Source organism: Triticum aestivum, chromosome 3A (assembly GCF_018294505.1).
Source record: "Triticum aestivum cultivar Chinese Spring chromosome 3A, IWGSC CS RefSeq v2.1, whole genome shotgun sequence".
Classification (NCBI taxonomy): domain Eukaryota; kingdom Viridiplantae; phylum Streptophyta; class Magnoliopsida; order Poales; family Poaceae; genus Triticum; species Triticum aestivum.
Window position 1 is genome coordinate 657779414 of NC_057800.1, and position 15363 is coordinate 657794776.

Sequence of the window (15363 nt, forward strand, 5' to 3'; positions counted from 1 at the left end):
GCACACGTGGGCCGTGTCATCTGGCCAGTCGGCCCGCCCTGCGCGTCGCTCCAGGGTTGGCCTGTGCCGCCCCCGAGGTTGATTCCCCGCCGGCCCGCGTGCGCCCCTCTGCGCCCGAGGACGGCGTCTGCCTCGGGATCGCCATCTGCGGCGGCACCAGAATCGTCCTCGTACGTAGCGCCTCTTTGCGCCCGCTGGCGCCACTCACGGCCCAGCGGCTGTTAACGTTTTTATTTTAAATTAAAGCAACTGGCAGCTGTACAATGCCTCCGATCATCCAACATGCATGTTTTATATACAAAATCATATATTTCTACGAAAATAATGTATACATCATATATCGTATTAAAAAACAATGACTATAGCACCAAGAAATATATATTATAACGTAAAATGTGTATGTCGCATATCATATTAAGAAAGAACAACGAGTATAGTGCCAACAAATATGACATAAGTAAAAAACTGATTACAAGTCTCCCATATCGATGTACCGAAACAAATATATAAGTACTATTCTTTAATACAACCAAATAAATTGTCAACTCTATTCAGAAGTTGTTTTTCTTATTCAAACAACCCTTGCTATGATCATCGTGCCATGTTCCTGCATAGAAAGATCATAATATACGTCAAAATTTTGTAAAGAATAAACTAAACAAGAAAAGAACGTTAATAAAAAGGTGTGCACATACTTAGGATTCTGAGGAGAATTGTTTTTTAAATGACCTTTTATTCTGCATAAACCGCATAGGCGTACAGGAGGTTTCTCATCAAAACCTTTAGGTCTATCGTTTGTAGTCATGCCAGGTTCCTTACCACGGCCTTTGTTATTCTGCCCTTTCGGTGCTCCTTTCGTATTGATTTTCTCTGGATCACCAACAAAAACATGATCTTGATCCGGCACAAAAGCATCGTCATGTGCAACCCTATGTTGTCTCACATAATCTTCCTCCTCAACGTCCTTGTTTGCTATCACATCCTCCAGAGCAGCCTCCAGTTTATCAAATAGGAATGGTCTATGACATGCCGTATGATTTGCTTCCACAGACAAAATAGTCAACTCACTGTACTTAGTTCTCTCCTCAGTACATGTCCATCCCCATGCGAAGAGATCGCTAGTGCGTTTCACGGGCAGTCCACCTCTAGCATTCTTAGTGAACCTTCGCGGCACTAAGCACTTAGGTAAGTCCTTCACGTTCAACCTGGCTAAAACATAAACAACATGCTTGCATTGAAGATCTTTACGTTTCATACTATCACAACTACACTTAAATGTTTCTTCTGAATTAGTAGGTGTATAGTCCACTTTGAATCTCATTTGCCTGCTATTTTTCCATGCCATTATGAATCTCCTACTGACGGCTCCACTGAGTATATCTATGATCTCAAGATCCACTTCCTTCTTCATTTCTTTCTGCAAGAGATAAAAGTTCACCACAGTGAAGTCACGGGCAGCGGCTTTTTCAATGCATTTGAACTCGTCGAGTACTGGTACACGGAGTGTCTGTGTGGACATGCAGTCGTCGTGTGACTCGTTCTCATGGAGCCGAATAATGCAGTTCTCATAATGCACAACCATATCAACAATTGTCATGCCAGAGTCAAGATGCATATGAAGGCAAGAGTTCAGACTCTCGCTCCTCTGGTTACTCCGCATACCAAGGAAGAACCCACCGGTGAGATATGACGCAGCCCAAAGCCTTTTCTTCATGTACATCCTACGCAACCATGTTTCAGTTTTCTCTGACTCCCATTTAGCTCTAAAAGCTGCCCATCTCGCCTCAAACTCATCATGTGTAGTAGCATAGTAAATAAGAGACCTGAACTCCTTAAGGGACTTGTGGTGGAGGTGTTTTAGCATGTTTTTCTCTATATGCCACGAACAAAGTCGATGCCACACGTCAGTAAGGACCTTCCTGACATCCCTTATCATGGTTGTGTCTCCGTCTGTAATTACAGACCTCGGTTTCTTCTGACAATGAGCTCTCAAGAAGGTCTGCAACACCCAAACATATGTATCCTCTGTCTCATCTGACACAACAGCACAACCGAACACAGTGTTGCAACGATGATTGTTTAGACCAACAAAAGGTATGAATGGCATTCCATACCTATTCATCTTGTAAGTGATGTCGAAGACGATTACATCACCAAAGTCAAGGCAGGGGCGGATCTAGAGGGTGGACAGGGTGGGCCATGGCCCATCCTGGGATTTTGGATCAACCCATACCACAGGAGGTAAAACTGTGAATAAAATAAAAGCCCAATACTGTCTATTAACCAGGACGTTCAACACCGCACTGTGTCCGCCTATTTTCCGACCAGAAAGACACTCTACTCGTCCGCGGATTCTTCGTGACTTTGCTTACCAAAGGGGCGACTACAACTTTTACTAGAGTGAGTACCTACAACTTTTTTTAGACAAAGTACCTACAGCTTTTGCTACCCTCTCGTGGACTCTCAAGCCCAATTACAACCGCTGGTTTTGCTAAATCTCTTTGTCACATTGATGCCATATTACCATTGTTATTTGAAAGCAGTTTACTTTTCATTGTTTGCACAAGAATATTTCTACAAGGAAAGGATAACAGTGCCATGCCTTCTTTTGAAAAACATTGTTCTTGTTACATAATACTGCTAGATATTACATTGGACAATTTTTTTCTCTTTATTTTAAACACACAAGTTTGGATCATGGATCTTCGCTGGTGTGTCAAATTAGTGGTCAATTTTTTTTACGGTGGACCACCCTGCTTCAAAATTCTAGATCCGCCACTGAGTCAAGGTAATCCCGAGGTGACTGAGAATCACACCTGAACATGTTCTTCAGCTTGCCTTCTGCATCAACAGTGTGCTCAAAGAAAAAGTCTGGATCTCGTGCCTTTCTCGTCATCATGATACCAATCGCAGTGTCCGCATCACCCTTTGCTAGCAACTTTATTTTCTTCCTATAACACATGTTATAAAGCTTCCTCCTCCCGAAACCAGCCCATGCATATGATCCATACCTACGAACGAAGTTGTCATAAATCCAATTTTTTTAGCCCAGCACCTGCCATTGCTAAGATCTCGAGCTTCTGGTATTCCTTTATCTGATCATGAGATCGAAAATATATAACTTCATCCGGTCCGGCAAGAGTGTGACTATGATCATCGCTGAAACTACTGACATGCCAAATGGAGCGCTCTCTGTCAAACTTCACAGTTAGATGGGACTCGCAATAGCACCGAGTCTCCGCTCTCAGCCTGCGCTTCTTCCCTTTCATGGTACAAAACTTGGCCTGTCGTTTCCCAGCCCTTGAACACAGAAACCTCCTCAACCGCCTACGTGCGTCGATGTCCTTTGCATATTTCAAGTTGTCCTTCCTAATGATGAATCCACGCTTTTTCGCATAATCGTTATAGAAATCATATGCCTCCTCGTCTGTCCTAAATGTCATGGACATCACCGTCCAATGCTTGTCCAGTGATTCTTGTTGGTATTCATCGTACTCAGTGTCAAAATTGCACTCATCACCATCAGCATCATTATCGTTTTCGCACGCGCCACCAACCTCTCCCTCGAAAAAAATACAAACAACCTTATATGTCAGTAAGTAGTTGTATAAGGACTATCATATGTATTCACTTTCCACTACTTACTTTGCTCGAGCTATCATTATAAGATGCATCGATATCGTTTTCGTCATTGGCATCATCCAAAAAATTCCACTCATAGTACCCTTCCACTTCCATCTGTGCAAATTGTAAATATGATATGTAAGATTTGATGTGTTTTTCATGTCACTTTAAAATAACCTACAATACATAAATCCAAACCTACATGGCTTCAGCTTTCAGCATATGAATCATCTACATCCATATCCTCATTGTCATCATCCCCTCCTATGTGTGCAAAGTCAAACATGTTATTGTCATCGCGGATGCTTCTATTTAATATGGTTGACAACATGCAGACCACTTACATTGCTACTGTAAGACTCATCCAAACTCATATAATTTTCACCATCATGTTCCCCTTCATCCAATGACAATGATCCGTCCTCGCTACCGCCATCATCGCCGTCATATCCTATTTCAGCCTCAATCTATACACGTTCATATATAATCAAAGATCCATTCAAACATCACGTAACATCTTCGTAATTAAAATCCGTTTTTAAATCACCATGCCAGCGCCTCGCGTACCTCGTTGCCTTCATCAGACATGAGAATAGTGTTGGGATTCGCCGGAGACTCGACGGCGAACAGCTACGAGCTGACGGCGACGGAGGCGTCTGCCCGACCAAGGCGGTTGTCGGCGTCTAGTCACACACAACGCGAGGGCGAACAGCACGCCGAGCTGACGACGGCGCCGCCATCTGCCCCACCTAGGCGGTTGTCGGCGTCCGGTAGCGCACAACGCGTAGGTTTTTTTTTCGTCGGCCAGGTACTGCCGGAGATGGCGGCGGCAAGAGAGGCGGCGGCTGAGGCGACGTGAAAATAGGGTTCGCCCGGTCAGTTTTTTTTTAATCACTCGGGCGTACGCAGTGGGGCGGGCGTGCATGCGGGCGTGCGCGCGGGTATTTTAATACGGCGTGTGAAATGACCGCCTACCCTTTATACGTTGGGGGGTGTGTGTGTGTGTGTTGTACCGAAGCGCACCTCTTGGAGTACTACAAAGCAACGAGTTTACTGATCCGTAACGAAGAGTTCATTTCAACTTCAATCTTGAGGCAACACAGACTAAACTAGCATCAGGTATTTGACGATCTACTCAGGCAAAAAGCACTACAAAATGTCAAGATCGTGATGTCCAAAGCACCACGGAACGAATCGCAACATCATCTCAACAAACCAAAAACTCTCACGCTGAAGCCAGAGATTCTTCCGCCGCGAGCATATCCAAGAGCATTCCATGAGCAGTACCACCAGCAGCATCAACGGCGACCGCACCGGCGCCACCAACAGCAGCAATGTCGGCGCCCGGCGAGCCGCGGCTGTGGAGCCACCACAGCAGGTTGGTCAGCGTGTTGCCGTCGTCGTGCGACGCCAGCGCCCTCGTCTTGGCCAGCGCCGACTCCTTGTCATAGACCCCCTCCAAGGCGTACACGAACCCCTTCCACCCGTCGCCGACGCCGTCCCTGGCCAACGCCGGCGCGGTCCAGCTCACCAGCTCCTTGACGAAGCCGGCGTCCGGGAAGAGGGCCTCGCTGATGGGCACGATCGGCAGGAGCTGGATGCCCAGCCTGCACTCCTTCCACTCCGGCGGCGCGAACCAGAGGCCGCTGTCCCTTTTGTTGGCCCACACGACGCCGACGAGGCGGTTGTTGCTGGTGAAGTCGTCCTCGTAGATCGCGTCGCCCTCACGGATGTGCCACCATGTCTGCGCCGCCAGCATCTCGAGCGCGGTGAGCGTGGCCGCGGCGGAGACGAGGTGTTTGTCCCCGTAGCTCAGCCCGAGGAGCGCGGCGGAGTAGTAGGCGTTCACGGCCTCGCTGGTGCTCTCCTGGTTGCGCCCGTCGCCGAACTCCGTCAGGCCCCCGGCCCAGGAATGCAGCTTCCAGAGATCAAACGTCCTCAGCCTCGGGTAGCTCGCGCCGGCTCCTCGCGACAGCGTCATGAAATCGGCGACCATGGAGCAGGCCTGCGGCATGTACTCGCGCCCCCAGGCCGGGTCGATCTTGGCGAGCACAGCAATGGCGTACACGAAGTAGCCCAGGTGGTAGTGGTGGTCGTTGTAGACCCCGAAGCCGAAGTCGGCGCCGGTGTCCGTCATCCCCTGCCGAGTGACGAGGCCGCCCCACTTGGGATCGTACAGGAAGCCATTGCCCTCGAAGCTGCCGTCCAGCCAGGGCGTGACGGTGGCATTCAGGAACCGGTGCACCGCCGGGATGACGTCGGGGCACCCGACCTCCTCGGCGATCAACGCCAGCCTCGCGGCCCTGGCGACCGCCTTGCCGTAGAAGTAGGACGAGGTGGTCGTGATGGGGCTGGAGGCGAGCTCATCCACGTCCTTGCGCAGCGCGGCCACGATCTCGGGCACCCCGTCCTCGCTGATGCCCCGGGTGGAATGCCAGGTGGGGAACACCGGGTCGGTCCTCAGAGCCCAGGCGTCGCCGACGACGCCGACCAGGTCGCCGTCGATGCTGCGGTACCTGAAGTCGTCGAGCACCCGGACGCGGCTGTCCTTGGAGAGCAGCCGGAGGTGGAGCGGGTGGGCGAGCATGAGCAGGTCCCCCGACCCCTGCGTGCACCAGGCGTAGTCGACGGAGAAGGGGCGGTCCAGCGCGGCCACCCCGGCCGTCGGGTAGCGGCCGCTGTACCGGTCGAGCACGGCCTCCATGGCCGCGTCGGGCAGGAACGCGACGCGGATGACGCCAAGGAAGCCGGGCGCCGCGAGCCGCGTGACGCTGGACATGGACAGGCGGATCGGCGCGGAGGCGTAGAGGAGGAAGGTCTGGCCGCTGTTCATCCGGAGGCGCCACCTGGTGAGCGAGTCGTCGCGGGGGGCGGCCTCGAGGAAGGCGTGGACGGAGGCGATGGAGATGTCGACGGGGCAACGGGCGCACATGGTGGAGACGGTGACGAAGGGGCTGCCGCGGACGAGGAACGCGCGCAGCGACCGGGAGAAGTCGAGGGTGACGGAGAGGTCGTCGAAGGCGGCGATGTGGTGGCGCCATCCGGCCCCGGCCGCGGTGTCGGCGTCGGACGGGGAGGAGAGGGTGAGGTCGGCGACGAAGGCCTGGGCGTGGAAGGACGGGGAGTGGACGCTCTTGGGGTAGCACACCTTGAGCCCCCCCGCGGCGGACTTGACCAGGTAGGGGTGGATGTACTCGGGCTGGTCCCCGTCGTTGAGCGCGAAGTTCTGGAAGAAGGAGCTGGTGGGGAGCGGCGCGGCGAGGAGGTGCGGGGCGAAGAAGCGGGCCGGGTCCGGGAGCACCGCCGACTCCGCCCGCGGGAACACGGAGGCCCCCGGGGACGGCGTCGGCGTCGGCGTGGGGGCGGGGCTGCGCGTGGACTGCCAGAAGAGGAACGCGGCGAGCGCCACCGCGACGTACGTGGCGACCTGCGCCATCTTCCTCCTCTCCATCCTCTCCGGCGCGTTTCGAGGGGGGCGGCTCCCTCTGCCGCGGCTTTAATAGGCGCCGAGCCGATCTACCTCCCCGCGGCGGAGTGCGGTTTGGGCACGGCGGCCACGGATGGATGGAATGGGGATTCGATGGGGTTCAGAGATTTTGGTAACGCGGCAGCCTCTTGGTAAACCCCCAAAAGTCGTCCTGCTAGAATTTGCCTTCATAAATTTGGGTAGTTGTTCCCTCGTTTTCCCTATTTTGGCTTTGACAAATTTTGGTACTAGGAGTATTTCCCTTGCTTTCCCTATTGTGGCTTGACAAATTTTTCTCCAGGTTATTATTAGTAGTGACGCAAATCTCTCTCGATTCAAACAAAAGAACAGTCGTTCATATGATTATTACAAGGATTACAACGATGACGAAACCAGCGATCAGAGTACAAAGTATTCGTACAAACAAACAATATGGACTCACGCTGTCAGCAATATCAACATGGTAATAATTCTCCCCTGGCCAAGACAGGCCAGTAGCAGCATTTCTACAATGATATTATTCACTTGTAGCAGCAGGTTTACATATACAATGGCAAGACAAACTTTTACAAGAGTAATTTGCACCGAGAGGGTTTAAGCAACTGCTCGACTCCCAGGTGCAATAGCAAACTCTGAGTTGGCATGACAGCATTGTGCCGACGCTTTATGCAACGATTTCCTTCTCTTCCAACTACCCATTTTCTTACATCAAGAAAACTTCCTTCCCTCCGTTCCAACGCTTTCAAGGGATAGGTTACAGGTATGCATTTTCAGGTACCAATATAATTCAGGCGCACGCGGCCCTCTTTTAGGGGTTCTCCAGCAAAGCCTTCTGTGGGAGCAATTGTTGACAGGATTGGGTGCGCCCTCATTGCAATAGCCCGCTTCTCTTCCCCCAGCCCATGGCTATTACATACAGGATCGTGCACCCAGCAATGGTGCCGAAAGTGGTTTCCCAAAACTTAACATGTGCTGCTCGCGTCTGCTCCTCGCCTACGGGATTGTAAAGAGAGATGCCAATGTTCATCCCGAAAAGACCAACGACAGCCACTCCGGCAGTAATGACAACCGTCGCGGTCGAGAGCATGACCCCCATCTGTAGAAGCTGATTCTGCTTGTCGTCCAACATTATGTTGATGTAATCCTCGGTGTCATCAACATACTCCCTCAGCTTCAAGCAAGGATACAACAAATATAAGCTTAGGCCTCCTTTGGTTTGCAGGAATTTCATAGGAATTTCATAGGATAGGATTCTTATAAGATTTTTTCCTTTAGAGCCCTTTGGTTCATAGGAATAGATTCCTATTCCTACATAGGATTGGTTCCTATCCTCCACATTTCATAGGAAAATAAAAAAGAACCTAGACTCAATGGAAAAATTCCTTTGATGTCAACTAAATGACATCTCCTTTCCTATTCCTACTCGTAGGATTTGACATACATGCCATCTCATTTCCTACAAAATTCCTATTCCTACGATAATCCTATCCTATGAACCAAAAGAGGCCTAAGAGTTTGGTTTACAATTCTACTACATAAAACTCCCTACGCTAATGTCTCAAGGTTAGAAAGAATATTGCTGACAGAAAATGGCACATAAGATAAATCATTCTAGAGAACCCACAGTAAAATCAATCGAGGGTAGAATGGACTCAAGCAAAACACAAAACACTATATTCTCATATTAGCTTGTTCAAAGGGGTCATTTCAGTAAACTGGGCAAGATGATTTCTTCTTTTATTGAGTGAAGCATAGCATTTTATAAGTTTCGCCTTAACTTTGTTTTCTTATACACTAACAGAACAGCATTTTACATTCTTAAATACCACGTATAGCATTATAAAATTTACAATCCTGCTCTCAAGTTCTTTTACCTGCTAAGAAAATACTTCATGTTAACAATAAATAAGTGGGCAGGATCTCAGCAATATTTGGAATGGTGCAAGTAACATGAGAAGGAGAAAAACAGAGAGAGAAGAACGCTTACATGCGAAAGCTTATTTAGTGTACCGTCAATTTGCACAAAGTAGGCCTCTAAAAGCATCTCCAGTTCTTCAATGTTGGGCTTATAACCAATAGAGCTGCCATTGCTTGCAGTTCCAGCTGGCTCGCTTCGATAATCCTCATCCCTACACACAAATGAAATGATTCCACACATTTAACATATTGATGCATGCATATAGATGCATACGACTAGTAAGGACTATTTTATGGTCTACGGAAATAGCAGATACGAATCCATCTATAAGAAGAAAGTAGAGATGTCTCGCTTTGATGACTTACATATCCTCCTCCAACTGAGATGGGTCATGATCATGATCATGATCATCAACCTCAACTCTAGATGAAGTCTCACTGATATCTTCTCGAGCAAGTTTTTCTGTCAAGTACATTTCGGCCATATCCATTTCATCGTCCAATAGATGCTCAAGCTCATCCCTCACCTATCAGAATGTATATATTTTTATCAAGGTGGAATTATTCTGCGGAATCTAGAAGGGAAAGGAGTGCAGAAGATTTAAGCGAATAGACTTTTGCGAGGACATTATAGCAGGGATAATAGATATAGAGGTAGGTGGTGGCCGGATGTGTTGTATACTTGTATGGTGAAGGTTTGGATGGTTTGGCAAAGTTCTTTCACATAGTTACAGAGGTCGCACAAACACTGATCATTCAAAAGTAGCCAGCAGAATGAAACAACAAATTGTGTTTGACAACACCTACCTAAGATATAGCGGCAGTAGAAATTGAAGAGAGGATGGACATTGATATTATATTGAATCCTCAAACAAGTTAAATTGCGTACCTTCTGCACGCGTCCAGAGATTGCCACCAGCCGGCTCTTAATTTGCCTAACTCGCTCAAGATTCAGGGTACTGATCTTTGAAGTTAGCTCATCCAATGCTGGATATGCCTCTTTCTCCAGAGTCACAGTCTGGGAAAAAAAAGATCAGTTACTATCTAAAACTACAAGTGCACCATGTTCTGCCTACTTGTGAGAACTGAGATGTACTGCTATCTCAAAAGTAGTTTGTAAACTTGACCATATATTAAAATAAAACAGAGAACAGTCAAAAGACTACGCCAGACAGACCAGCTTAAGAACAGCTTCTACACTAAGCATGATTCCATCTATCAATAATAAAATAAAAACCGGACTTTCCCAGGTTTTCTGAGAAAGACGGGATTATCAAACTTCTATAAATTGCTCCAACCAGGCTTCAAGTTTATCCAATAAGCAGAGGTGAAGAAATCGGCCAACATCATATGTAATAACAAAGGCCCAATATCAAACAAGTCATAATGTAATATGAACCATAGCTTGTTGAAACAACTATCCTAAGATGGCAAATAGATTAATCCAGTTGTATTAAAATATCTTGAATAATCTTCACAAATAAGATGAAGCACATACCTCCTCTTCCAGAGATCTACAAGCTGACTCGAGACACACTTCAAGCGCACGGAATTCAAAGGGTAAAACCTTGGTGCTTCCATCTTTCATAGCAGTCAATGTGGGCACACTGCTGCTGTGAGTCATTTCACCCACCGCATTAGGAGTCCTCTTAGCCATCTCCAGTTCATGTCCTTTAGATGAACTAGGAGCAGGAAATGGTGAAGCAATTGCAGATGATTCACCATCCATATCAGTAAACTCTGCAGCCTGTTAAAATAAGAAATGTCACATATCCCTCACAGTATCGCCATAGCTACATAGCAGCAGACGCAAGTGGAATAGCCTACAGAGTCAGAATTCAAGAACAGTTTGAGATCAAACTGTGCAAACCATAGTTCCTTTTTTAACTAGCTCAGCAGCTCCCTCTAGAAAGATGAAGGAATGTGGACTACACAGCTTGCTGTTGGTATTCAAGGTTTTCACTTGAAACTGTTTCTGAACAGCCTTAGCTTGTACTTTTCAGAAAAACCTATTTGATCTGATCACCCATGTCTTCTTACATGCATCCAATCAGTAAAGTGCAAAATTTCGCATGGCAGCAGAACATATATTGTACCAATTGTATGAAGGTCTGATGCTGCTTTTGGCAAATGTCCAGTTCAGTTCACCAGCAATTTCTCAAAACATGACAACAAACAAATTAACTTGTATTCTTGGCACTGTATGCTGTTTAGACAAGTCTTAAGACATGGGTGGGGTGATTGAACAAATCTACTCGACAACAGGGGCAGCACCAGCACAACTGGCCAATTGCAGTGTTGAGAAACCATGAAAAACATCTGATCCCACACGACACAGCAAAGTTATAGATCTGTCAATAGTTACTACCACTAGCAACATTCAGGTCCTAATCCAGATGTTATGTTTCTACTTTTCAGTGTAATATAAGATTATATATGACTCAAAATCTTATACTAGTACAACTGTTTCCACTTAACTGTAATATCCACCTACAGTTCAGAATATTGTGCAATGGTTACTTTACTAGCCTAAATCACAAGCCTAGAAGCAAGCAAATGGTGAATCGACAGAAAGGTAGTGGTTCAAGCAAGACCTGGTCCGCGGAGTAAGCGAGCACGCGGGCCTGGAGGTCGCGGACGAAGCGCGCGAAGTCGGGGTCCTTGGAGTTGGGGAGCAGCACCTCGGCGGCGGTGATGACGGCCTTGACGCGCTCGAGGTTGACGACGATGGCGCGCTCGCGGCCGAGGATCGTGGACGGGTAGGACAGCAGCGGGTCGAGCACCCTCAGGTCCCGCGCCGGCAGCCCCGTACGCGCCATCACCGCGTGCTTCCCGGCCTCCTCCACCCGCGCCCGCCCCGACGCCGGCACCACCAGCCACTCCCGGCTCGCCGCCGCCGCGGCGGCGGCCGCCCCCGCCTTCCGCCTCACCACGCCGCCGCCCGGCCCCGTCGCTGTGGGCCTCATCCTCTGCTCCCGGAGCTAGGGTTTCGACTGCGATCGTCGGCGGGAGCTGGAGCTGGAGGTATGCGTGGTCGGCTGCGGCGAGATGCGGGTTTCCGACTGAAAATTGTGGGGGGCGGCCGACGCGACCCAGGGGCGGATGTCTCGCGGAGCGCACTCATGGGCTGATCTTTTTCTTCCGTGGCAAAATTGCCTCCTGCTTGGTGAGTTTTTCCTTCTAACAAAAAAGTAGCGAAATGGAAAGTGTTATTTTGGGCAGCGGCAAATCTAGAGGGGTTTTTTTTTTCGACAGGGCGACCTAAAGGTTTGGACGTCAATAATCTCTCAGAAAAAAATTATCGAATTCAAAGTCAACCTAAAGGTTTGGACTTCCTAACGGACGACTCAGTGCACCTCATCTTCTGTGTTTCCCCAAGTCATTCACTGCCAACTACTTATTGATGTTCACGGACTTTCCATGCACAATCAACACGATGGCAATTGCATTTTGAACGGTAGATTCATCATGTTGGCGTGCCACTTGGTGAAGGCAAGAAACTATACAATGGTGGATATCGTGGGCAATGGGGTGGAGGAGGGGCAAGATTGCATTTTCATTCGAGAGGGGTTTGCCGGCCGCCACCATGGCGGCAACAAGACTCTTCATATTGTGATAATATTCAAGAGCCGAGAGATCCTTTTTCTACAGGTTTGAGAGTTGGTATCACACATGCATGATGCGAGTGCGCCCTTGGAAGGCGAAAATGTCATGGAGTGTAGACCAAAGGACGGTGGCGGAAGTGAAGAGGGTCGTCTAGCCGAGGATCTCCTCAGTCATGTAGCCAAGCAGTGTGATCATGACAGTATGATGATGTTGCTGGTACCACCGAAGGAAGTCAGGATTGGCTATCTACTGGCAACATCGTCGGTGCCTTCGGTGATGGTATGTGGACCATCGGCATAGCCAAACAGGCCTTGAGCACAGAGGGCGGGGACGGCTTGAGTCCTCCAGAGAAGGAATTTGCCGCTCGTGAGGCGGATAGTGTTGAGGTTGCCGATGGCACTGGCGGAGATGAGAGCAGAGGGACTAGAACCAACAACAACGGCGCCCGTGTTTGCGTTGGTGTTGGCATGAGAGGTTGGAGCCATGGCTACGAGAGAAGAGATAACAGAATCTTAATGCTCTGATTACCAAGTTAAAAAGATTGGTTTCCCGTTGTGATTACCACCGGCCTCTCCTCAATTTACATCCACGTACGAAGTACATGATAGATACAACTGGTTAGAATTACAACCATATGATTAGGTAAGAACACCATATACAACAAACTCAATCTAAAAAGAACGAGACCAGAGGGGCAAGCATCCCACGACATATTTTTATATGAAGGGCGAGAAACACAGTTGGATATTCGCACCCGTGAGTGGTCGAACTTGGCTGGCCTGGAACCAAGATAGGGTCCCTATCACTGAGCTAGCGTTATACAGGAAAAAAATACTGATCTGCATGCCCTAATTCTTCATTTCTCCTGTGCAAAGTGGAGTGTCACATGTTCTGGGTGTAGATCAGGCTTACGCACACACAAAGCCTAAGAGCATCTTTGTCGTGGAATTGTCACAACAGATGTCCTAGAAGAAGGACTTAGTCGCAGGGCCATCACAGCTAGGTTAACTTAAAGGGGTTAAATGGGACAAAGGACACGGAGAGTTTATACTGGTTCGGCCCCTTACGATGAAGGTAAAGGCCTACTCCAGTTTGGGATTGTATTGCTAGGGTTTCGATTACCAGGGAGCGGATACACTTGACCTAGTTCTCGATCTCTTGTTTCTTGCCCTAAGCCGCCGCCGGGTCGTCCCTTTATATACACAGGTTGGCGCCCGGCGGTTCACAGAGTCCCGGCCGGCTCATACACAACGTGTCCATCTCGGTGACTAACTACACATGCCTTACAACGTCATACATACATGGCGGTTCATCCTCCCGGGCCTTAAGTCTCTTCTGGGCCTTGGACTATCAATGGGCTCATATGATCCGCCATCTTCATTGGTAAACTGCCAGTGGTATGACCCGGCCCCTCCTGGGCGATTCATACCCAATAGTCATATCCCCAACATTAGGCCACAGGTTGATTTGAACTTGTTCATGTCAATCTTCAATATCTGACCTGACAAAATCTTGCATCACCTTTATTTGATAAACCTTGCTATAAACCGCCATGACGTTAGCTCACTGAATTCTCTTAAGCCGCCATGATGTCACTTCACATTAACTTCACACGTGGCCCAGAACATCTTAATTGATCCTTATCTTAATAAACGTCTCGAGAATCAAGGCGTCCATATAGCCATATAATGATTTCAGCCCCTCGATTCTCGTGCATGCCTTGCAGCCACCCCCTTATAAATAGGGGCAGGGGGTCTTTTTCATTTTCTCCTTTGTCTTCCTCCTTCGCACGGCCGCACCAGCGCTCAAGCTCCGCCGCTGCGACCTCCGACCGCCGCATCACCGCAGGCCGCTGCATCAACCTGATCGGACCAGAGAACTCCGGCAAGCCACCGCAGCCCATCTGCAACTATAAGTGCTTCTCTTCCTCAACTTCAGATCTGCTTTTAGGGTTCTGGCTTGTTCGTCGGTGTTCTTGCTATTTCTTGCATTGTTCCCATCAAATCTGATTATTCTTATTCTAGATAAGCCATAAATCTTGTGCAGAAGTAGTTCCAACACCATTTCCATTATTAGAACAACATCTCTCCATAGAAGATCTCATTAGGGTATCCAAACCTTTCCACTGCCGCCACCTTAGGCTAGAATTTTACTGCTTTTTCTAAACTGCGGTAGATCCAAAATTATAGCGGTAACTTGTGAAAACCTGTTCGATCACCACTTGATAAATTTGAAGTGCCATAACTATTACGGTGGCTTATACTGTAAACCATGATCTATCATAAGACACCAAATTTTGTTAAACCACCACCATACGCTTTATAACTTGCCTGACCCGGCAATATATCTCCGGTTTAACCATGCTTACACATAATTTTAACTCTGCAACATATATCTTGACGGTTAGACTCTGTCCGGCTTACCAGCAAAATCCTTAATCCGGTTGGTACCATTAGTCCCCATTTAAACCGCCAATACTTCAATGTTCATTGCCCGGCTTAATTTGTCAATTGTTCATAGCACCTTGCCTTTGAATCAATGATCCAGTTTAATAGCATGACCTTAAACCGGTAATGTTTCCTTCATTTATCACTTTGTTTTCGAAGATGGTCAGGGCCATCACCGCCTGCAACTGGGTTGTTTCCCGGGTCACCGAGGAAGATTTGAAAGAATATGTTCAGACCGGCGTGCTAACCAAGAAAGAAGCCATCCACTGGAGGGTTCCGGGTAATGAAACTCGCCCTAAGACA

At 48.3% G+C, this 15363-nt stretch overlaps 2 protein-coding genes across 2 annotated transcripts; both read right to left on the reverse strand.

Moving 5' to 3' along the window:
* Window positions 1-4665: 4665 nt before the first annotated feature.
* Window positions 4666-7253, reverse strand: LOC123062987 (probable endo-1,3(4)-beta-glucanase ARB_01444). The gene has a single exon (XM_044486690.1). The coding sequence runs from the start codon at window positions 7073-7075 to the stop codon at window positions 4850-4852; it is 2226 nt and encodes a 741-aa protein (XP_044342625.1). The 5' UTR covers window positions 7076-7253; the 3' UTR covers window positions 4666-4849.
* Window positions 7254-7551: 298 nt separating this feature from the next.
* LOC123062988 (magnesium transporter MRS2-F) lies at window positions 7552-12132 on the reverse strand. Its single transcript, XM_044486691.1, has 6 exons — window positions 11602-12132; window positions 10506-10754; window positions 9897-10025; window positions 9374-9534; window positions 9078-9219; window positions 7552-8261 (listed from the first exon to the last, which is right to left on the reverse strand). Exons 1-6 carry the CDS (start codon window positions 11971-11973, stop codon window positions 7959-7961), a joined length of 1356 nt encoding a protein of 451 aa, XP_044342626.1. The 5' UTR covers window positions 11974-12132; the 3' UTR covers window positions 7552-7958.
* Between the last annotated feature and the right edge of the window lie 3231 nt (window positions 12133-15363).

Bases quoted from the DNA above. Each gene is read 5' to 3' on its own strand.
- LOC123062988 (XM_044486691.1), bottom strand. From the start codon at position 11,973: ATGAGGCCCACAGCGACGGGGCCGGGCGGCGGCGTGGTGAGGCGGAAG. The intron at 10,026-10,505 runs GTATGTGCTTCA...TTTTTTTCCCAG, and splicing joins GTAGATCTCTGGAAGAGGAG to ACTGTGACTCTGGAGAAAGA. The intron at 8,262-9,077 runs GTAAGCGTTCTT...CCTTGCTTGAAG, and splicing joins CACTAAATAAGCTTTCGCAT to CTGAGGGAGTATGTTGATGA.
- LOC123062987 (XM_044486690.1), bottom strand. From the start codon at position 7,075: ATGGAGAGGAGGAAGATGGCGCAGGTCGCCACGTACGTCGCGGTGGCG.